Source organism: Sapajus apella, unplaced genomic scaffold (assembly GCF_009761245.1).
Source record: "Sapajus apella isolate SASKATOON/1434 unplaced genomic scaffold, GSC_monkey_1.0 scaffold103, whole genome shotgun sequence".
NCBI lineage: Eukaryota > Metazoa > Chordata > Mammalia > Primates > Cebidae > Sapajus > Sapajus apella.
Window position 1 is genome coordinate 5,749,054 of NW_022437043.1, and position 23,694 is coordinate 5,772,747.

General features: G+C 45.7%; 1 protein-coding gene across 2 annotated transcripts; it reads left to right on the plus strand.

The window, feature by feature from the left end:
• Positions 1 to 865: 865 nt before the first annotated feature.
• On the plus strand, positions 866 to 14,885 carry GLOD5 (glyoxalase domain containing 5). Of its 2 annotated transcripts, XM_032258621.1 has the most exons (5): positions 934 to 1,001; positions 5,396 to 5,525; positions 5,668 to 5,805; positions 11,209 to 11,364; positions 14,547 to 14,885. In XM_032258621.1, exons 2-5 carry the CDS (start codon positions 5,472 to 5,474, stop codon positions 14,670 to 14,672), a joined length of 474 nt encoding a protein of 157 aa, XP_032114512.1. In that variant the 5' UTR covers positions 934 to 1,001; positions 5,396 to 5,471; the 3' UTR covers positions 14,673 to 14,885. The 2 variants fall into 2 exon arrangements, with proteins under 2 accessions (XP_032114511.1, XP_032114512.1); XM_032258620.1 differs by lacking the exon at positions 5,396 to 5,525 and having other exon boundaries at positions 866 to 1,001.
• Positions 14,886 to 23,694: the final 8,809 nt, after the last annotated feature.

A 23,694-nucleotide genomic window follows, 5' to 3' on the forward strand; every position in this document is an offset into this window, starting at 1 on the left:
TTTGTATTTTTAGTAGAGACGGAGTTTCACCATTTTGGCTAGGCTAGTCTCGAACTCCTGGCCTCAAGTGATCGGTCCACCTTGGTTTCCCAAAGTGCTGGGATTACAAGCGTGAGCCACTGTGCTCGGCCAAGGGGCTCAGAACTCTTAAGAATTTAGGGATCTTGCTTATAGCCATTATTGGAGGTAACAAAGAAGAAAAAAAAAAAAAAGAATGTAGGGATCTTGGCTTGGAAACAGACCGATAATAGGTCAGAGCAGTCATACTCTAACTCAGCCCACAACTTCACACCCCTGAAACACACTTTCAAACAGCTCATAGATCTCACACTTTGAAGACACACCCCTAAGTAGACCAGAGACATCATACCCTAGAATAAAGATTCCTTTGGTAGTTTTTCAGTGTTATTATTATTACTATTATTATTATTATTATTTTGAGATGGAGTCTCACTCTGTCTCCCAGGCTGGAGTTCAGTGGCATAATCTTGGCTCACTGCAACCTCCGCTTCTCGGGTTCAAGCGATTCTCCTGCCTCAGCCGCCCAAGTACCTGGGATTACAGGCACCCGCCACCACGCCCAGCTAATTTTTGTATTTTTAGTAGAGATGAGGTTTCACCATGTTGGCCAGGCTGGTCTCGAACTCCTGACCTAAGGTGATCCACCCACCTTGGCCTCCCAGAGTGCTGGGATTACAGGTAGGAGCCACCGCACCCAGCCTTCAGTGTTATCAAGAAGTAATCCCTTACACACATCCATGTTAAGCTTTTAATTTTAAGGCCCTGAGTTTAATGTCAAAGTCCTTCCATTTGCTCTCCACCTACCTCTGTCACCTCCCACAGTCCTCGGCCTGTGCCCTCCTGTTCCGCCCCTTGATCTCCAAGTGCTGAGACAGAGGGTTGTTGGGAGGCCCCTGGGCAAGGACGCCTACCCTGCCATGCTGTGCCGTCTGCCCTCCAGGCTGCCAGTCAAGATGTGGGGCAGGACTTCGGAGAAACAGGTGAACAAGGTGTCCCCTGGGAGTCTGGGGCAAGGGTGTTGGCACCAAAGCTGGTCTAGTAACCTGTTTTCCTTCTCTGCGGGCTCCTGTTTCCTGTCCTTTCTCCCTTCCTCTTTCAGAGACAAGCAGATGGCAGCAGAGGCCCATGGAAAGGCCCCGCTCTAAGCCATGAGGGCCCTGTGTTCAGGTGTGCATGGCTGCGCCAGGGCTGAAGGCTGGCTCCTCCTCCAGTTCAGCCAGGGACGGGTGGAGAGACACAAAGGAGGCTCATGCAGGGTGTCCCCGAAGCTGTCATGATTAAGGCTGTGTGGAGAAAGGCTAGGAAACACAGCTCTGACCTTGAACTTTAAGAGAGGAATTCAGAGGCCCCTGGCAGCCTGAAGGGGACCTTGAAGAGGACCCTGTAGGAAGACAGAATGCTTCCCCGTGAAGGAGGCCAGAGGAGGAAGGACATGGTGTTCCGGGCACTCTGACTATAGGGATTTTATAGGCTGTGGTGAGAAATAAAATTGATTATATGTTTGTAGAGTGTGTAAAACAGGGCTTGGCACACAGTGAGCCTTGTGCGATTACTATGTCTTTTTTTTTTTTTTTTTTGAGACTGAGTTTTGCTTTTGTCGCCCAGGGTGGAGTGCAGTGGCACGATTTCAGCTCACTGCAGCCTCTACCTCCCAGATTCAAGCAATTCTCTGGCCTCAGCCTCCTGAGTAGTGGGGATTATAGGTGCGCACCACCATGCCCAGCTAATTTTTGTATTTTTAGTAGAGACAGGATTTCACCATGTAGGCCAGGCTGGTCTCAAACTCCTGACCTCAGGCAATCCACGCACCTCGGCCTCCCAAAGTGTTAGCATTATAGGTATGAGCCACCACAACTAGCCCTTTGTGTGATGACTATGTCTTGATCATCATTTTATAAAGCAGACTTTGTAACTTCACCTTCAAGACCCTGAAGGATCCAGACCCTGCCGGATCCAGACCCTGCCTTGCCCTGCCACTCATCTCTCACTCACTCTTGGGTTCTGAGCCATGCTGGCCTTCCTGTTCCTTAAAAGAGCCATCCCTGCTCACTTTTGAATTTGCAAGGGTGAAGCTCCGAGTCTGCAAAGCAGAATCTGGGGAGCGACACTGAGCTGGCAGGGAACTGAATAATGGGAGGAATAGGTGGAGTTTATTTCCAATCAACTATCAAAATGATGCGGATGTGGCCAAAGCAGTGCTTAGAGGAAATCTATAGTTCTAAATGCATAGATCAGAAAAGTAGAAAAGTTGAAAATCAATGACCTGAGCTTCCCTATCAAGAAGCTGGGAAAAGAATGGCAAATTGAACCTAAGAAAGTAGAAGCAAGGAAATTATAACAGTAGAAACTGGTGAAATAGAAAGCAAACATACAATAAAGGCAACAAATCAAAAGTTGATTCTTTGAACAGATTAATAAAATATTAGCAATATCTGTTTTCTCTTGAGTAATTAAGAGAAAAAATATAGATTGTCAATATCAGGAATGTAAACAGGGTATTGTGACAGATTCTACAGATGTTAGAAGGTTAATAAGGGCCAGGTGCAGTGGCTCATGCCTATAATCCCAACACTCTGGGAGGCTGAGGCAGGAGGATCGCTTGAGCTTAGGAGTACAAGACCAGCCTGGGAAACAGTGAGACCTCACCTCTACAAAAAATGAAAAAAGAAAATAAAATAGTTGGGCATGGTGGCACACACCTGTAATCCCAGCTACAACAGAGGCTGAAGTGGGAGGATTCCTTGAGTCCAGGAGGGTGAGACTGCAGTGAGCTGCGATCGTGTCACTACATTCCAGGCTGGGCAACAAAGCAAGCTTCTGTCTCAAAAAGGGAATAAGAAAGAAAGTTAATAAGATTTTTTTCAACATATGGCTTTATTTTCTTTTTTCTTTCTTTCTTTCTTTCTTTTTTTAATCTCCATCTGAGTCTGCTTGCTAGTGAAACGACTTTATTTTCAGTGGAGCCAAAATGTTGGTCATTTTCCCTTTCTGTAGTCCCTATGTCCCTGTGGATCTTCTGTATCCACAAGGAGAGCAGAACTCAGCAACTTTGCTAATGCCTCCTCCACTCAGGAAAATAAAATGGTACAGGATATTTTTATTTATTTATTTATTTGGATTTTTTTTTTTTACCTGGAGCTCAGTGAAATCAATTGTTTAAAATGGGCTGGTTTCAATGGAACTAAATGCAGTGGAATAGAAAATAATAAAATAGCAAAGGGTAGATAGAATAGAATGGAATCGAATTGAACAGAATAGAAAATAGTCAGACTTTGTGCTAAGCACTGTCCCTAATTGTTGCAGTAGATATTTATTGAACAAATATGATTGAACTAGTTGTTTGGGAAATAGTGGGGAACAAAACAGATAGGTCCCTGCTCTTATGAAGCTTACTTCTAGTCAGGGAGACAGGCATTACCATCTGCAAAGGCCCTGAAACGAACAGTACAAGAATTGCCCTTATGAGGAACAGGCAAAAGGACAGTGTAGCTTGGAGTTCAAGAGCAATGAATGAGACTGTAGAGACTGGGGGTCGTTGTAACTGGAGTCTAGATTTTAACAAGATGACCACATCATCATCATCATCATCATCATCATCATCAATCCTTTTATTGCACTTGATATGTGTCAATGTCAGGCATTGTTCTACACGCTTAAAAATATAGTAGTTTTTTGCCAGGTGCAGTGGCTCACACCTGTAATCCCAGCACTTTGGGAGGCCGAGGCAGGCAGATCATGAGGTCAAGAGATCGAGACCATCCTGGCCAACACGGTGAAACCCCATCTCTACTAAAACTACAAAAATTAGCTGGGCGTGGTGGCACGAGCCTGTGGTCCCAGCTACACGGGAGGCTGAGGCGGAAGAATTGCTTGAACCCAGGAGGCAGAGGTTGCAGTGAGCCAAGATTGCGCCACTGCACTCTAGCATGGCGACAGAACAAGTCTCCGTCTCAAAAAAAAAAAAAAAAAAAAAATATATATATATATATAGAGAGAGAGAGAGTAGTTTTTTAAAACTCTCACAATAATCCTATAATATATGTATAAAATCCTGCTCATTTTATGGAAGGAGAAACCAAGGCACAGAGAAACTAGAGAAATTATTTAAATGTCAGTCTGATTCCAGAATCTTTTTTTTTTTTTTTTTTTTTTGAGACACAGTCTTGCTCTGTCACCCAGGCTGGAGTGCGGTTGCACGATCATAGCTGATTGCAACCTCCAACTCCCGGGCTCAAGCGATCTTCCCACCTCAGCCCCCCAAGTAACAGAAACTACACGTGAGCTCCACCCTGCCTAGCTAATTTTTGTATTTTTTTGTAGATACAGGGTCTCACTGTGTTGCCCAGGCTGGTCTCAAACTCCTGGGTTCAAGGGATCTGCCCACCTCAGCCTCCCAAAGCACTGAGATTACAGGTGCTACCACCAGAATCTATACTTTTACTAATTTTGACTAATCTTTTTTTACAAAAATTAGCTGGGTGTGGTGGCAGACGCCTGTAATCCCAGCTACTTGGGAGGTTGAGGCAGGAGAATCCCTTGAACTGGTGTGTATGTGGGTGGGGGGGGTTCAGAGGTTGCAGTGAGCCGAGATCCCGTCACTGCACTCCAGCCTAGGTGACAGAGCAAGACTCTGTCTCAAAAAAAAATTTGTAAAAAATCATAATCTATACTTTTAAGCATTACACTCCATTGCTTATAGTGCCAGACCACAGGTGCTTTATAATCCTGCAGCAGAGATACTGTTCATATACAATTTACTAAATGGTTCAAGTCAAGAGAAAGATCTGATGGGAAGTGTGCTGAGGGTGGGAAAGTGGAAGGTGGGGGAGTAGTCCTCCCTCTGGGTGTCAAGGCGAATCTATAAATACACATGCCCAGAAACTTTCGTTTCTTCTGAGACGCCCCCTTCTCGTCCTGTTCTCTGTGACCGAAGCTGCAGAATGGGAAAGGAGGGGGCTGGGTAAAATTGGCCAATGGAGGGCTTGTATTCACAGGGTTGGGCTCTTCTGTGTCTTGTCACTTCTTGGAAAGAAAATGAATTCTACTTAGGGAAAACAAGGGAGGGTATTGTCTTTGTCTCCACTCCCCTAATTTTCACTTCTGGAAGGAGAAAGGGAACAAGGCTGGGTGCTGTGACTCAAGCCTGTAATCCCAGCACTCTGGGAGGCCAAGGTGGGCAGATCACTTGAGGTCAGGAGTTTGAGACCAGCCTGGCCAACATGGTGAAACCCCGTCTCTACTAAAAATACAAAAATTAGCCAGGCGTTGTGGCACACACCTGTGGTCCCAGCTATTCGGGAGGCTGAAGCAGAGAATCGCTTGAAGCTGGGAGGTGGAGGTTGCAGTGAGCTAAGATTGTGCCACTGCACTCCAGCCTGGGCAACAGAGTGAGACTCTGTCTGAAAAAAAGGAAAAAAAGAAAGGGAACAAGAAAACAGTGGAGAGTGGTCATGGCAGACACATGGACTCTGGTTAATCCACACATGGGCAATAAGACTCTGCCAGTAAGTATTCTCTCAGGCCTTTCCCCTGAAAGAGGGTGAGGAGGAAGTAGAGTCATTGGGGAGGTGGGGGGAGGTGAGGAGAAGGAAACATGAGCGTGACAAGTGGCAATGTGGTCTCTTCTGACTTTTTTTCTTTTTTTAGTCGTGGAGGGACAGCAGTCAGACTCCTCCCCCAAGTCTTATCTGTAGACTTGACCACATCGTGATGACAGTAAAGAGCATCAAAGACACTACCATGTTTTATTCCAAGATCCTGGGCATGGAGGTCACGACTTTTAAGGTAACCACTTCCCTAAATGTCAAAATTCAGGTGGGCTAAACTTTGTTTATAACACTTTAACATATAACTTAACTCCCAAAGGAAAACCGCGGGAAATCTGAGAGAAAATAAAAAGAGATCAATAGAGGAGATTCCAAACTCTGAGTATTTGGACTTCCAGAGAGAGAATGGAGAAAATAAAAAGGAGAGGAGGAAATTATCATAGAAATACTGCAAGAGAACTCTGCAGTCTGTATATGGAAAAGGTTAACTAAGTATCCAGCATGTTGACACTTACATGGATCCTTATGAAATTACACAACATCAAACTGAAAAAGTAGATCCTAAGAGCTTTCATAGAGATTAAAAAGTAGATTATCTACAAAGGAAAAAAACAAACAAATATCAGATTTTCCAAGAGGCCAGATACCAAAAGATAAAAGGACAACTTCAAGATTCTGAGGGGAAATTTTCCACCTAGAATTCTATGTCCAACCAAACTATTAACCAAAGGTAAATGTAGGGGCCGGGTGCAGTGGCTGATGCCTGTTAATCCCAGCACTTTGGGAGGCTGAGATGGGTGGATCGCATCAGGTCAGGAGTTTGAAACCAGCCTGGCCAATATGGCAAAACCCCATCTCTATTAAAAATACAAAAATTAGCTGGGCATAGTAATACACGCCTGTAATCGCAGCTACTTGGGAGGCTGAGGCATGAGAATTGCTTGAGCCTGGGAAGCAGAGGTTGCAATGAGCAGAGATTGCACCACCGCACTCCAGTTTGAGTGACAGAGTGAGAAACTGTCAGAAAAAAATCAAAGAAAAAGGTAAATGTAGAATAAAAGCATTCTTAGTCATACGAAGTCTTAGAAAAGTTTCCCGCTTGCTTTGAAAGTTACTTGAGGGTATGCTATATCAAAATGGGTGACTCGCTGGCCGTGGTGGCTCATGCCTGTAATCCCAGCACTTTGGGAGGCAGAGGTTGCAGTGAGCTGAGATCACACCACTGCACTCCAGTCTGGGTGACAGAGCGAGACTGCATCTCAAAAAAGAAAAAAAAATGACTAATCTGGGAAGATGGAAGACATGGAAGTCAGGCCACAAGCCACAATGGATCCCAGGAGGAAGATCTCAGAAAGGTACCTAGAGAACAATCAATCCAGTTTGGAACAGGTGTAAGAAAGACCCCAGGAAAGACAGATCCAAGGAAAAAAAGAGATTTCCAGAGACTGAAGTATGCTTGAGAATTTGGAACAACTTCAAAAAAGATAAATGCAGAGAAGGCAAAAAATATATGCCTAAGATGTGCTTCAGTAAGTGAATGGGTATATCAACTGTGGCACACCCAGACAGTGAAATATTATTCAGTGAAAAGAATAAATAGACTATCAGCCAGGCTCCGTGGCTCATGCCTGTAATCCCAGCACTTTGGGAGGCCGAGGTGGGTGGATCACCTGAGGTTAGGAGTTTGAGACCAGCCTGGCCAACATGGTGAAACCCTGTCTCCACTAAAAATACAAAAATTAGTCGGGCATGTTGGCGGGTGCCTGTAATCTCAGATACACAGGAGGCTGAGGCAGGAGAATCACTTGAACCCAGGAGATGGAGGTTAGAGTGAGCCGAGATCGCACAATTGCACTCTAGCCTAGGTGACGGAGTGCGACTCTGTCTCAAATAAATAATTTAATTAAATAAATGGACTATCAATCCATGAAAAGAAATGGAGGAAATTTAAATGCATATTACCAAGTGAAAGAAGTGAAGGAGGCTGTGCATATGTGGGGGTAGGGTGTATATATCCCTATACCTTCTGCTCAATTTTGCTGTGGACTTAAGACCACTCTAAAACAATTAAGTACACACAAACACCACCCTCACATACCATATAACTTAAATAGGAAATTGCAAACAGGAGAATAAATTTTTTTTTTTAGACAGGGTCTTGCTCTGTTGCCCAGGCTGGAGTACAGTGTTGCGTTCACAGCTCACCACAACCTCAACCTCCTGGACTCAGGTGCTTCTCTTGCCTCAGCCTCTGGAGTAGCTGGGACTGTAGGCACACGCCACCATGCCCAACCAATTTTTTCTATTTGGGTAAAAATGTTAAATCTAACATGGAACCTTATGCAGAAATGTAGTATTATGCAACATCAGCTTGGATGTGTGGACAGCAACATGGACATGTCTTGAAAAGATGGTGCTGAGTGAAAAATGAAGAAAATCAGGTCTACAGCATGCGACCCTTTACAATACACATACATAAAACAATAACACACTTTTTACAGCAATTTATGAAAACTAAAGGATACGCATCAAACACATTATAGTGGTTGCCTAAGGTGGAGATGGGAATGGAGAATGAAGAGAAAAAGAATAAATGTATAAGTAAAACAAGAGATAGTCCTTGTATAATAAGCCAATGATGATAACAAGGTGTATGATACCTCAACCTCTGTACTTGGACACATTGGAGCGAAATTTCAGAACATTAGGATTAAGAAAAATCCTAAAGCTGCAGTAGTAGAAGATGGATGTATCACCAACCAAAGAATAAAACGTAGATGAACATCAGACTTCCTAACAGCAGCACCACATTCAGGGAAGACAATGAAGCAACATATTTAAGGCTATGGGAAAATAAGCTGCAACCTACAATTGTACACTGAGCCAAACTATCTTCGAGTCTAAAAGTGAAATAAAGTCGGCTGGGCGCGGTGGCTCACACCTGTAATCCCAGCACTTTGGGAGGCTGAGATGGGTGGATCACTTGAGATCAAGAGTTCGAGACCAGCCTGGACAACATGCTGAAGCCCTGTCTCTACTAAAAATACAGAAATTAGCCAGGAGTGGTGGCGTGCACCCGTAGTCCCAGCTACTCGGTAGGCTGAGGCAGGCTAATCACTTGAACCCTGAGGGCAGAAGTCGCAGTGAGCCAAGATCATGCCACTGCACTCCAGCCTGGGTAACAAAGGGAGACTCTGTCTCAAAAAAAAAAAAAAAAAAAGTGAAATAAAATCATTTTCTGATTGAATGGATGTGATAGTGATATAAAGAAAGAGATAGAAAAAGTATAAAAGAAATGGCACATGTTGAGAGGTCCAGAAGAGGGAGGAGCCATGAAGAACATGGCAGGGCTGTGAGTTAATCTGTAGTTTATCTACGAAAATAAACTTGCAGCCAGGCGCAGTGGCTCACGCCTGCAATCCCAACACTTTGAGAGGATGAAGCAGGAGGACCACTTGAGCTCAGGAGCTGGAGTCCAGCCTGGGTAACATACTGAGACTATCATCGCTACAAAAAAAAAAAAAGTTTTATAATTAGCCAGACATGGTGGTGCGCACCTGTAATCCCAGCTACTCAGGAGGCTAAGGCAGGAGCATTGCTTGAGGCCAGGAGGTCAAGGCTGTAGTGAGCTGTGATTGCACCACTGTATTCCAGCATGGGCAATAGAATGAGACTCTGTCTCTTAAAAAATTTAAATAAATAAACAAAATAAACATGCAAGTGGCTTATTTAAAAATTGTAAAGGAGCTAAAAGAAAAACTAAAAATGATGATCAAATTGTGTTGGAAGGGATAGTAATGTGAATGAGCTAAATTCTCATTTATCATAGCAGGGAGATGATAGGAAATATCTCAAGTTGCTAAATCAAGAAATAGTGGTGCAGTGAGGCACACTGGCTCACACGTGTAATCACAGCACTTTGGGAGGCTGAGATGGGGATTGCTTGAGCCAGGATTTGAGACCAGCCTGGGCAACACGGGGAGACCCGGTCTCTACAAAAAATAAAATAAAAAATTAGCCAGGCATGATGGGGTGTGCCTGTGGTCCCAGCTACTCAGAGGCTGAGGTTGCAGGATCACTTGAACCTGGGAGGTTGAGGCTGCAGTGAGCCATGATCACTTCACTGAAGCCTGGGCAACACAGTGAGACTCTGTCTCTCTCTTTTTTTTTTTTTTTTCATCTTTTTCATGAGTCTATATCTGAAAAGACTCTGTCTAAAAAAAAAAAAAAAAAAAAAAAAGAGGCTGGGCACAGTGGCTTACACCTGTAATCCCAGCACTTTGGGTAGCTGAGGCGGGCAGATCACCAGATCACCTGAGGTCAAGAGTTCAAGACCAGCCTGGCCAACATGGCAAAACCCCATCTCTACTAAAGACATAAAAATTAGCTGGGCATGGTGGCATGCGCCTGTAGTACCAGCTACTCTGGAGGCTGAGGCATGAGAATTGCCTGAACCTGGGAGGCGGAAGTTGCAGTGAGCTGAAATTGCACCACTGCACTCCAGCCTGGGCAACAGAGGCAAGACTCTGTCTAAAAGAAAAGAAAGAGGGAACAGGTACGGTGGCTCATGCCTGTAATCCCAACACTTTGGGAGGCTGAGGTGGGTGGATCACCAGAGATCGGGAGTTCGAGACCAGCCTGACCAACATGGAGAAAGAAGAAAGAAAAGGAAAGGAAGAGAAGAAAAGAGAAAGAGGAAAGGGAGAAAAGTGAAGGGTTAGGGACTTTGTTTGGAGGCATATAGGAGAAAACTCAACTAACTGTGGGTTAAACAAAACAGAGTTTTCTTTTCCTCTCATTGAACAACCAGTCCAGAGGTAGTTAGTCTGGTCACGGGCAGTGGCTGGGAAGAAAGAGGAAGTGAATGGGCAAAATGGACCAATGCAGTGGGCAGGGAGGTTCCCGGAAGCCCCACCCATACCTCTGCCCTCATCTCATTGCCCAGTCCAGCTAACGTGGCCTCTGGAGGTTCTGGGAAACGTAGGGTTTTTGTTTTGTTTTGTTTTGTTTGAGACGGAGTTTCATTCTTGTTGCATAGGCCGGAGTGTAATGGTGCTATCTCAGCTCACCGCAACCTCCACCTCCCTAGTTCAAGCGATTCTCCTGCCTAGCCTCCCGAGTAGCTGGGATTACAGGCATGTGCCACCACGCCTGGCTAATTTTGTGTTGTTAGCAGAGACAGTGTTTCTCCATGTTGGTCAGACTGATCTCGAACTCCTGACCTCAGGTGATCTGCCCGCCTTGGCCTCCCAAAGTGCTGGGATTACAGGCGTGAGCCACTGCGCCCAGCCGAAATGTAGGTTTTTAAAGTTGGGCATGCAGTCCACCCCACTGAAATTTCTATTGTGTTTATAAGAAATAAAGGGGAAATGTATACTGGGTAGGCAAATTGCTATCTTTGCCTTTGTTGGTAAAAACAATATTTGGAGATATGAAAATAATTTCAAAGAGAAATAAACTCATACACTTGCCTCTAGGGAATGAGACTTGGGTGGGGCGAAGGGCTGTTGTGTAGTAGCTCCATTCTATTTTTTTGTTTTTTTTTTTTTAACCTTGTTGGGATAGGTGGAAAGGCTTCGTCTCACACTCATCTTGGAGGTTTAATTCCAGGCTGTTTTCTCCACCCCTCCCCGCCAAGTAGGAAGACCGGAAAGCACTGTGTTTTGGAGACCAGAAATTTAACCTCCACGAGGTGGGAAAGGAATTTGAACCCAAAGCTGCTCACCCAGTTCCTGGCTCCCTGGACATATGTCTGATCACAGAGGTGCCTGTGGATGAAATGATCCAGCACCTCAAGGTGAGTGGGACTTCCCTTCTTTTTGCAAAAGCTGCTGCAAACACAGTGAAAAGAGAAGCATGACCCAGAGAGGTAACAGGTTCCACCACATGCAGATAAATGCCTGCACACAGTTATGTACTATTTTGATTGACATGATTTTTCATGTACATAATTGTATTTGAAAAGGAAACTATGCATTCCCCTTGTTTTTAAAAAAAAAAAAAAAAAAAAAAAATACACTTAAATACCTTTTTTTTTTTTGAGATGGGGTCTTGCTCTGTTGCCCAGGCTGGAGTGCAATGCAGCAATCTCGGCTCACTGCAACCTCCACCTCTTGGGTTCAAGCGATTCTCCTGCCTCAGCCTCCCAAGTAGCTGAGACTACAGACGTGCACCACCACGCCTGGCTAATTTTTGTAGTTTTAGTAGAGTCGGAGTTTCGCCATGTTGGCCAAGCTGGACTCAAACTCCTAACCTCAAGTGATCTGCCTGCCTTGGCCTCCCAAAGTGCTGGCATTACAGGCATGAGCCACTGTGCCCAGCCCTAAATACATTTGTATAAAAAGCAAATGTTCATCCAAGTACATGAAAAACTCATATCTTGGCATAAAGGAAAAGTGACTGTAAAATCCAGCAGCTATAAAACCATAACAATGTCATTAGATTCTAGCCACTTCCGTTCCCTGTACTCCCTGACCCTGACATTACAAAGGGAGATATGGCAGGTGGTTAAAAAGATACTAAGGACTTGTTAGCATCCACTTTCTTTGTATAATCAGAAGGATTGAGAGAAGATTGAAGAGGGAATAATTTCTGATTTGCTGATATTGAATCCAGTGTCTCTGTAATACTTAAAATGATGTCATCTAGAAGGGACATTGGCTGGGCATGGTGGCTCATGCCTGTAATTCTAGCACTTTGGGAGGGTGAGGTGGGAAGATCATTTGGGCCAGGAGTTCCAGACCAGCCTGGGTAACATAGTGAGACCCCCCATCTCTACAAAAAATAAAAAATTAGCCAGGCGTGGTAGTGCATGCCTGTAATCCTAGCTACTCAAGAGGGCGAAGTGGGAGGATCACTTGAGCCCAGGAGGTTGAGGCTGCAGTGAGCTATGATCATGCCACTGCACTCCAGCCTGGGTGATACATCAAGGCCCTGTCTCTAAAAGTTAAAATAAGGCCGGGTGTGTGGTGGCTCACGCCTGTAATCCCAGTGCTTTAGGGGGCCAAGGAGGGAGGATCACTTGAACACAGAAATTTGAGACCGGCCTGGGTAACATGGCGAGACCCTGTGTCTACATAAAATACAAAAAAATTAGCTGGGAGTGGCAGTGTGTGCCTGTAGGCTCAGCTACTTGGGAGGCTAAGAGGTGGGAGGATTGCTCGAGCCCAGGAGGTTGAGGATTTAGTGAACTGTGGTCGTGCCACTGCATTCCAGTCTGGGTGACGGAGTAATACTCTATCTCTACAATAAATAAATAAATAAATAAATAAATAAGAGGGGCATTAGTTTCCCTTTTGCAGAACACGAATCAAGGTCTTGTATATATTCTGTGCAAATAACCTAGACTCCTTCTTTGGGAAGTCTCAGTGAAAAAGACTGGCTTGGAAGTAAAATGGGTGAAGCATAGGGGTTAAGAGTTATGGTCTTTGACCTAGACTGCCTGGGTTCGAATTCTAGTTCTGCCACTTACTAGATAATACTAGGTACTATTATCCTTCCCATTTTACAAATGAGGAGGCCGAGGTACAAGGTATTTAGGTACTATGCCCAAGGCCATCTAGCTGATAAGTGTCTGGAACAGGGTGAGGGAGGGAAGGATGGTAGGAGATTGAGGTCAGAAAGATACAGGGGCGGGGCCGGGGCGCAGTGGCTCACGCCTGTAATCTCAGCACTTTGGGAGGCCGAGGCAGGTGGATCACCCGAGGTCAGGAGTTTGAGACCAGCCTGGCCAACATGGTGAAACCCTGTCTCTACTAAAAATTAAAAAATCACCTGGGCATGGTGGTGTGTACCTGTAATCCCAGCTACTTGGGAGGCTGAGGCAGGAGAATCACCTGAACCCGGGAAGCAGAGGTTGCAGTGACTTGAGATCACGACACTGCACTCCAGCCTGGTGACAGAGCGAGACTCCGTCTCAAAAAAATAAAAATAAAATAGGCTGGGCGTGGTGGCTCACACCCATAATCCCAGCACTTTGGGAGGCCGAGGCAGGTGGATCACCTGAGGTCAGGAGTTCAAGACCAGCCTAGCCAACATGGTGAAACCTTGTCTCTACTAAAAATACAAAAAAATTAGACAGGCGTGGTGGCACATGCCTGTAATCCCAGCTACTCAAGAGCCCGAGGCAGGAGAATCACTTGAACCTGGGAGGCCAAGTTTGCAGTGAGCTGAGATTGCACCACTGCACTCCAGCCTGGGTGACAGAGTGAGACTCAGTCTCCAAAAATAAACAAATAAATAAAAAGAAAGAAAGATACAGGGGTGTACCAGGGTCTTCTAGGTCACTATAAGGAATTAAATTTTACAGGCCAGGCTCAGTGGCTCACACCTGTAATTCCAGCCCTTTGGGAGGCCGAGGTGGGCGGATCACTTGAGGTCAAGAGTTCAAGACCAGCCTGGGCAGCATAGCAAGACCTCGTCTCTACAAAAAATGCAAAAAATATCTGGGCAGCTGGGCGCGGTGGCTCACGCCTGTAATCCCAGCACTCTGGGAGGCCGAGGCGGGTGGATCACGAGGTCAAGTGATCGAGACCATCCTGGTCAACACGGTGAAACCCCATCTCTACTAAAACTACAAAAAATTAGCTGGGCATGGTGGCGCGTGCCTGTAATCCCAGCTACGCAGGAGGCTGAGGTAGGAGAATTGCTTGAACCCAGGAGGCGGAGGTTGCGGTGAGCCGAGATCGCGCCATTGCACTCCAGCCTGGGTAACAAGAGCGAAACTCCGTCTCAAAAAAATATATATATATCTGGGAATGGTGGCATGCGCCTGTAATCCCAAGCTATTCAGGAGGGTGAGGTGGGAGAATTGCTTGAGCCCGGGAGGCAGCAGAGATTGCAGTGAGCTGAGGTCTCACCACTGCACTCCAGCCTAGGTGACAGAGTGAGACTCTGTCTCAAAAAAAAAAAAATGGAATTAAATTTTGGTGTCATACACAGATTTTGATGAATGACTTTTGTCTTTTCTTTCCACCTCAGACTTGTGGTGTCCCTATTGAGGAGGGGCCAGTTCCCAGAACAGGGGCAAAAGGGCCTATTATGTCCATCTACTTCCGAGACCCTGACAGAAATCTGATTGAGGTGTCCAACTACATCTCCTCGTGATGGAAGCTCGACCTCCTCCATTTTGTCCCCCTCGATATCACCTTCTCCTTTCCTTCCTGCAAACCCCCACCCAGACCCAGAGGCCTCTGAGGACTGAGGACTTAGGCACTTCACACATCCTGATGAGGGGGGACCCAAGATAGGTTTGAGATCAGACCTCCATATCTGTATGTCATCCAAGCTGGCCTAATAAATGCATAACCTCTCAACGAATACAGGGTCTTTGCTATTGTATCAGCGCCACGCATGGGTGTTTATCTAGGGTGTGAGATCCCTGAGCTGTTGGGTCGGAGGTCTATGACCAGAGTATGACAACTCCGAGCGCCAGATCTAGGGGTCGTCCCCTTGGGATTCAAGGCCCCTGACAGACTTCTCCTTGTCAGTGACGCCATCATCTTCGTCCTTTCCTAACTCACCTCACTCTTCCAGCTTCTGCCTGCTGCTTCCTCCATTCCTGGGCCTCAGAAACTCCCAGGATCTCTCATTCCCATCAGACCTTCCAGGATCAGCCCCAAACGATACTACCACTTCCCAGAGAGCCTTCTCTAGTCTCACTCCCGGGATATTTAGCACTTTCTACCTTTGGATCTAGTAGGTCAAAGAGTTCGAGACCAGCCTGGGCAACATAGTGAGACACCCCCTTTTCCACACAAAATAAATTAATACATAAATTAGCCAAATCATCTCAATTGAGGCATAGCTCATGGCAGAGTAAGCAGGACAAGGTCAAATTTCCTCTCTTTCTGTTCCCCTCCACCATTCAGTCAACTAAAATACGAATGTTGAGTACCTACTGTGTGCCAGGCCCTGTTCCAAGCACTGGAGAGACATCATTGAACAAAAGAGATAAGCATATCTCTGTTTGTGGAGTTGCCATTCTAGTGGGGCAGATAGAAAATGAATAAAATTAAGTAGGTAAAATATTAAGTATGTTACAGGCTGATAAATGCTATGGAGAAAAAGAAAACACAGAAAAGAGGGAATGCAGATAAAAATATTTGGGGCAGGCTGGGCACAGTGGCTCACGCCTGTAATCCCAGCACTTTAGGAGGCCAAGGCAAGCAGATCACTGAAGTTAGGAGTTTGAGACCAGCCTGGCCAACATGACAAAACCCTGTCTCTGCTAAAAATACAAAAATTAGCCAGGTATGGTGGCACATGCCTGCAGTCCCAGCTACTTGGGAGGCTGAGGCACCAGAATTGCTTGAATCCAGGAGGCGGAGGTTGCAGTGAGTTGATATCACGCCACGGCACTCCTGTCTGGGTGACAGAGCGAGACCGTATTTTTTTTTTTTTTTTTTTTTGAGATGAAGTGGTTCAGGCTGGAGTGCAGCAGCATGATCTCAGCTCACTGCAACCTCTGCCTCCCAGGTTCAAGCGGTTCTCCTGCCTCAGCCTCCCAAATAGCTGGAATTACAGGTGCGTGCCACCACACCCGGCTACAGTTTGTATTTTTAGTAGAGACAGGGTTTCACCATATTAGCCAGGATGATCCCTATCTCCTGACCTTGTGATCCACCCGCCTTGGCCTCCCAAAGTGCTGGGATTACAGGCGTGAGCCACCGCACCCAGCCAAGATTCTGTCTTAAAAACAAAAATTGCTGGGGCAGCTTCTGATGTCTAATGAGGTGGTCCCGGAAAGTGTGACTTAGAAGGGTCTTGAGCACAGATGTGAAGAGATAAGGGAGTGAGCCACACAGCTAGCCAGCGGAGGAAGAGCACACCAGGCAGAGACATCAGCCAGTGCAAAGGCCCTGAGGCATGAATGTGGCTGGTGCGTGTGAGGAACAGCAAGAAGGCCAGTGGCGAGGAGCAAGGGGTATAGATGGGCGGGGTCTTGCAGGCCAGAGCGAGGACTTTGGGTTTTACTCTGAGTGACAGGAAACTGAAGGAGGATTGTGGGCAGAGGAGGGATGTGATATGATTTAGGACTTAACAGGCTCCCTCTGGCCGCTGCATGGAAAATAGACTGTCAGGGCAAGGGTGGAAACAGGCAACCAGTGAGTGGGAGGCCACTGCAGTGGTCCATGCAAGTGTGGTGATGGAGACAGGGGAAGTGATTTTTATTTGTTTGGGTTTTTTTTTTTTTTGGTAGAGTTGGTGTCTCGCTGTGTTGTTCAGGCTGGTGTCGAACTCCTGGCCTCAAGAGATCCTCATGCCTCAGCCTCCCAAAGTGCTGGGACTACAGGCATGAGCCCCCGCACCCAGCCAGGAAGTGATTTTTTAAATGGTTAGATTCTGGAGCTATTTTGAAGATACAGACTGGATGAGTTCACCACAAAAGAGGATGTCAGCTAGAGAAGAGGCCTGAAAACCTTTGGGTTCTAAAACAAAAGAAGGGACAGGCAGATGAGTCGAGCAAGTGGGAATGGAAGTGTGCAGATTCCTGAGTGAAGGAGTGATGGATGGAGGAGCATGCATGAGATTTTCTTGAAGTAAAGGAGTCCCTGGTCTTCTGGACTTTGGTCACTAAACAGTCCTCAGAGAGTGGTTCAGCCAGACCCTGTGAATGAACTGCCAGGGAGCCCCAAAAGTGCTGGGAATAGAGGGAATGTGAGGATGTCAGTTTTAGCACTTAAAAGGCTTTCCCAAAACCTGTAGCATTTTCTGACAGTGGAAAAGAGGGGAGGGGAGAGGGGAGGGGAGGGGAGGGGAGGGGAGGAAAGAAACAAAAACTGTAGCAGGTTTTCTTTTTTTTTTTTTTTTTTTTTTGAGACAGGGTCTGGCTCTGTCTCCTAGGCTGCAGAGCAGTGGCGTAATCTTGGCTCACTGCAGCCTTGATCTCCCAGGCTCAAATGATCCTACCACCTCAGCCTCCTGAGTAGCTGGGACTACAGGTGCCTGCCACCATGCCCAGCAAATTTTTAAATTTTTTTTAGAAACAGGGTCTCGCTATGTTGCCCAGGCTGGCTTGGACCTCCTGGGGTCAAGTGATCCTCCCACCTTGGCCTCCCAAAGTGCTGGGATTACAGGCATGAGCCACCATGCCCAACCAGGTTTTCCACCCCATTCTAAAAGACAATTTGGCATGGACCCAGAAATTATATGCCTGGAGACAAATGATTTATGAATGAAAGGAAAGAGGAAATGAAGGAATAGAGGAAGGAAAGAAGGAACAGATGGGTGGATGGGTGAGTGGGTAGGTGGTTGAATGAATGGGTAGATGCTCTGATATTTCCTCCCTCCTTCCCCCAAGAAACTCCTTCACAGGTGTGCAGAGGAATATGAGTTTATAAATTGCAACTTTGCCTATACTAGGGAAAGAAACTAGAAACAATGCAAATGTTCACCAACAGATGAGTGGTTAAACAAAATATGGTATATCCGTTCCATGGAATATTACTTTCAATAAAAGGGAACAAACTTATGAGGCTAGCATTATTCTGATGAGAAAACTAGACAAAGACATCACAAGAGGCCGGGCGCGGTGGCTCAAGCCTGTAATCCCAGCACTTTGGGAGGCCGAGGTGGGCGGATCATGAGGTCAAGAGATCGAGACCATCCTGGTCAACATGGTGAAATCCCGTCTCTACTAAAAATACAAAAAATTAGCTGGGCATGGTGGCGCGTGCCTGTAATCCCAGCTACTCAGGAGGCTGAGGCACGAGAATTGCCTGAACCCAGGAGGCGGAGGTTGCGGTGAGCCGAGATCGCGCCATTGCACTCCAGCCTGGGTAACATGAGTGAAACTCCGTCTCAAAAAAAAAAAAAAAAAAAGACATCACAAGAAAACTGCAGAGCAATATCTGTTATAACTATAGATGCAAAAATCCTCAATAAAATGCAAGTAAGTAGACTCTAGAAACACATAAAAGGATTATACACCACTGCCAAGTAAGATTTATCCCAAGAATGCGAGGTTTGGTCAACTAATGAAAATCAATTGATATAATGCATCATATTAATATAATAAAAGACAAACACCACATGATCTTTTCCGGAGATGCTGAAAAAACATTTGACAACATTTAACACTTCATGATAAAAACACTCTACAAACTAGGAACAGAAGAGACAGGGACTTGCTCTGTTGCCCAGGCACAAACACAGCCCACTGTAGCCTCAAACTCCTGGGCTAAGCAATCCTCCCACCTCAGCTTCCCAAGTAGCTGGGACTACAGGCATGCACCACCATGCTCAGCTAATTTTTTTTTTTTTTTTTTTTTTTTTGAGACAGAGTCTTGTTCTGTCACCCAGCCGGCAGTGCAATGGCTTGATTTCGGCTCACTGTAACCTCTGCCTCCTGAGTTCTAGCAATTCTCCTGCCTCAGTAGCTGGGATTACAGGCATGCACCTGAGTAGCTGGGATTACAGGTATGTACCACCATGCCCAGCTAATTTTTGTATTTTTAGTAGAGACACGGTTTCACCATGTTGGCAATGCTGGTCTCGAACTCCTGACCTCAGGTGATCTGCCCACCTCGGCCTCCCAAAGTGCTGTGATTACAAGCATAAGTCACCATGCCTGGCCAATGCTCAGCTTATTTTTAAAAAATCTTTTTGTAAAGACAGGGTTGCACAAGCTGAACTTCTAGGTTCAAGTGATCTTCCCATTTTGGCCTCCCAAATTATGGGATTTTAAGTGAGCCACCATGTCCAGCCAGCAATTGATTTTTGACAAGTGTACCAAGACCATTTAATAGGGAAAGAATGCTTCTTTCAACAAATGGTGCTGACAGCTGAGTAACCACATGAAAAAGAATAAAGTGGGACCCCTTCCATACACCATTTACAAACAAGAACTCCAAACAGATCAAAGACCTAAATGTTAGAGCTAAAACCACAAAACTTTTAGAACAGGGGTCCCATGCAGTCCTCCTTGCAGCTAAAAAAAAAATGGGGGTCCTCAACCCCCAGGCCACAGACCAGTACCCATCTGTGGTCTGTCAGGAACTGGGCCATACAGAAGGAGGTGAGCTGTGGCTTGCTGAGCCCCACCTCCTGTCAAATCAGCTGCAGCAACAGATCCTCTTAGAAGCTCAAACCCTATTGTGAACTACACATGAGAGGGATCTAGGTTGTGCGCTCCTTATGGGACTCTAATGATAAGAGTAATGTGCTTGAATCATCCTGAAAACATCCCCCCTTCTGTGGAAAATATGTCTTTCAAGAAACTGGTCCCTGGTGCCAAAAAGGTTGGGGACTGCTGCTTTAGAAGAAAACAGGCATAAGTCTTTGTCACCTTGGATTAGGCAATGGTTTCTTAGACGTGACATCTAAAGCATAAGCAGCCAAAGAAAAACTAGATACATTGGAGTTCATCAAAACTATAAGCTTTCTGGCCAGACACAGTGGCTCACGCCTGTAATCTCAGCAGTTTACGAGGCTGAGGTGAGTGGATTGCTTGAGCTCAGGAGTTCAAGACCAGCCCTGGCAACATGGTGAAACCCCATCTCTGCAAAAAACACAAAAATTAGCCAAGCATGGTGCCACGTGCACCTGTAGTCCCAGCTACTTCAGAGACTGGGGCAGTTGGATCGCTTGGGCCTGGGAGGTTGAGGCCTCAGTGAGCCACGTTCACGCCACTGCACTCCAGCCTGGGTGACAAAGTAAAACCCTGTCAAAAAAAAAAAAAAAAAAAACCCTGGAAGCTTTCATGCTTCAAAGGACACTCTTAACAAAGTGAAAAGACAATCTACGGAAGACAGTATTTGAAAATCACATATCTGTAAAGAGTCTAGTACCCAGAAAACATAAAGAACTCTTACTACTCAACAATAAAAGGGCAAATAACCCAATTCAAAATGGGCAAAGGATTTAAATAAACATTTCTCCAAAGAAGACAAATGGGACGGGTGTGGTGGCTAACGCCGGTAATCCCTGAAATTTGAGAGGCTGAGGCGAATGGATCACTTGTGGTCAGAAGTTTGAGACCATCCTGGCCAACATGGTGAAACCCCATCTCTCCTAATAATACAAAAATTAGCTAGGCGTGGGGGCGGGCGCCTGTAATCCCTACTACTCAGGAGACTGAAGCAGGATGATTGCTTGAACCTGGGAGGCAGAGGCTGCAGTGAGCCAAGATCATGCCACTGCACTCCAGCCTGGGTGACAGAGTGAGACTGCGTGCCAAAAATAAAAATAAAAATAAAAAGGCCAGGTGCAGTGGCTCACACCTGTAATCCCAGCACTTTGGGAGGCCAAGGTGGGCGGATCACGAGGTCAGGAATTCAAGACCAGCCTGGCCAACATAGTGAAACCCTGTCTCTACTAAAAATACAAAAATTAGCTGGGTATGGTGGCGCGTTCCTATAATCACAGCTACTTGGGAGGCTGAGGCAGGAGAATTGCTTGAACCGGGACCCAGGAGGCAGAGGTTGCAGGGAGCTGAGATAGCGCCACTGCACTCCAGCCTGGGCTACAGAGCGAGACTCAGTCTCAAAAAAAAGAAGAAGAAGAAGATGATAAATGGCCGACAGGTTTATGAAAAGATGCTCAACATCAGTGGTCACACGGAAATGTAAATCAAAACCATAACGAGATACCACTTCACACCCAGTAGGATGGCTAGAATCAAAAAGAGGGACAAAAAAAGTTTTGGAGGCTGGGCATGGTGGCCTGTAATCCCAGCACTTTGCAAGGCCAAGGCAGGCAGATTGCTTGAGCCCAGTAGTTCGAGACTGTAGGCAACATAGTGAAAACCCCATCTCTACAAAAAAATACAAAAATTTAGTTGGGTGTGATGGTATGTGCTTGTAGTCCCAGCTACTCAGGAGGTTGAGGTGAATCACCGGAACCGAGGAGGTTGAGGCTGCAGTGAGCTGAGATCATGCCAGTGCACTGCAGCCTGGGCAACAAAGTGAGACCCTGAAAAAGAGAGACAGAAAGAAAGAGAGAGAGAAAGAAAGAAAGAGAGAGAGAAAGAAAAAGAAAGAAAGAGAAAAAGAAAAAGAAAGACAAGTGTTGGAAAGAATGTGTTTAAATTTGAACCCTCGTACAGCAGCTGTGGAGAACACTTGCAGTTCCTCAGAAAGTTAAACACAGAATTACCATATCACCCTGCAATTCCATTCCTAGTTGTATACCCAAGAAAATGAAAAACATATGTCCACATAAAAGCTTTCACATGAATGTTCATAGCAGCATTTTTCATGATAGCCAAGAGTCCATCAGTGGATAAATGGATAAGCATAATGTGGTATTTCTTTTTTTCCTTTTATGTTTTCAGACAGCGTCTCGCTCTGTTGCTCAGGCTGGAGTGCAGTGGTGCAATCATGGCTCACTGCAGCCTCAACTTCCTGGGCTCAAATGATCCTCCCACCTGAGCCTTCCAAGTAGCTGGGACCACAGGCGTGCACCACCACACCCGGCTAATTTTTCTTTTTTGTAGACATGTATTCTTGTTATGCTTCCCAGGCTGGTCTCAAACTCCTGGGCTCAAGCAATCCACCCACTGCAACCTCACAAAGTGCTGGGATTATAGGCCTGAGCCACTGCATTCAACCTATAATGTGGTAGGTATTTTCATACAATGGAATATTATTCAGTCATGAAAAAGGAATGAAGTACTCATACATGCTACAACATGAATGAACCTTAAAAATTTTATGTGAAGTAAAAGAAGGCAGTTACAAAAGGCCACATATTATATGACTGCATTTATATGAAATGTCCAAACAGACAAATTTATAGAGACAAAGAGATTTGTGATGGCCTGGGGATGGGGGGAGAGGGAAATGGAATGGGAGGGTGAATGTTAATAAGTACAGAGTTCCTTTTGGAGGTGATGAAAATGTTCTGGAATTGGGTAGTGAGTAGTTGCACAACTTTGTGAATATACTAATCACTTTATGGTACATTTTAAGAGTAATTTTTATAGGGCCGGGCGCGGTGGCTCAAGCCTGTAATCCCAGCACTTTGGGAGGCCGAGGCGGGTGGATCACGAGGTCAAGAGATCAAGACCATCCTGGTCAACATGGTGAAACCCCGTCTCTACTAAAAATACAAAAAATTAGCTGGGCATGGTGGCGTGTGCCTGTAATCCCAGCGACTCAGGAGGCTGAGGCAGGAGAATTGCCTGAACCCAGGAGACGGAGGTTGCGGGCAGCCGCGACCGCCCCATACCACCCCAGCCGGGGTAAAAAAAGAAAAACCCCTTACAAAAAAAAAAAAAAAAAAAAAAAAAGAGTAATTTTTATGATACGTGAATTACATCTCAATAAAAAGAAAAAAAAGAATGAACTACTGATACACATGACAACGTGGAATAATGTCACAGACATTATGCTGAGCAAAAGCAGCACATACTGTGTGATGTGCTTCCATTTCCGTGAAGTGCAAAAGCAGGCCAAAAAACCCTGCGTATCATATGGTGTTTATGGGTACCAACATATGGAGCAATGGAGTAAAAATACTCATGAGGAAGATAAACACCAAGCTCAAGGCAGTAGAAGGAGGGAGGGAAATGGAATTGGTACAAGAGTATCTGTAATATCGCATATATTTTAAAAACAATCTGAAGTCAATAAGGCAAAATATTAATGTTTGACAAAAGTAGATGCTTGTAACAGCACCCTTTATACTTTGTTTTTTTTAAAAAAATCAACCAACAGTTTGGTTCTGAGGGCAAATGCTTGACTCCTTAGCCAGGCTTTGGTTGACATTTGTCTTGGTGCTTTTGATACCGCAGTCCATCAGGCTCTGTCCCCACCCTGGTGGACTCCACAGTGCAGAATAGTCACAAACAGTCCAAGTGCCATGGGGCCTAGACCAAGCAGGGGCTTTAGAGCCCCAGAAGATGCCAGGAGGGAGTGAGCTAGTTAGGGAAGGCTTCCGAGAAGAGAGGATATTGAAGATGAGTCTCAAACTTAGGCCTGACCAAGAAGACGCAAGGCCGGGACACCCCACCCCCGCCCCCGCCCTTGTCTCCCCCAAAGCCTGATCTGGCCCCGCTGATTCCCTTATCTGCCCACTCCCAGCTGCCTCCTTGCTGGCTGAACTGTCGCCACAGACTTCTGAGCCTGCGCCCCTTCACAGGGATGGGGGAGGGAATGGGGTGAGGCCTGGTCTCATACTCATAGTC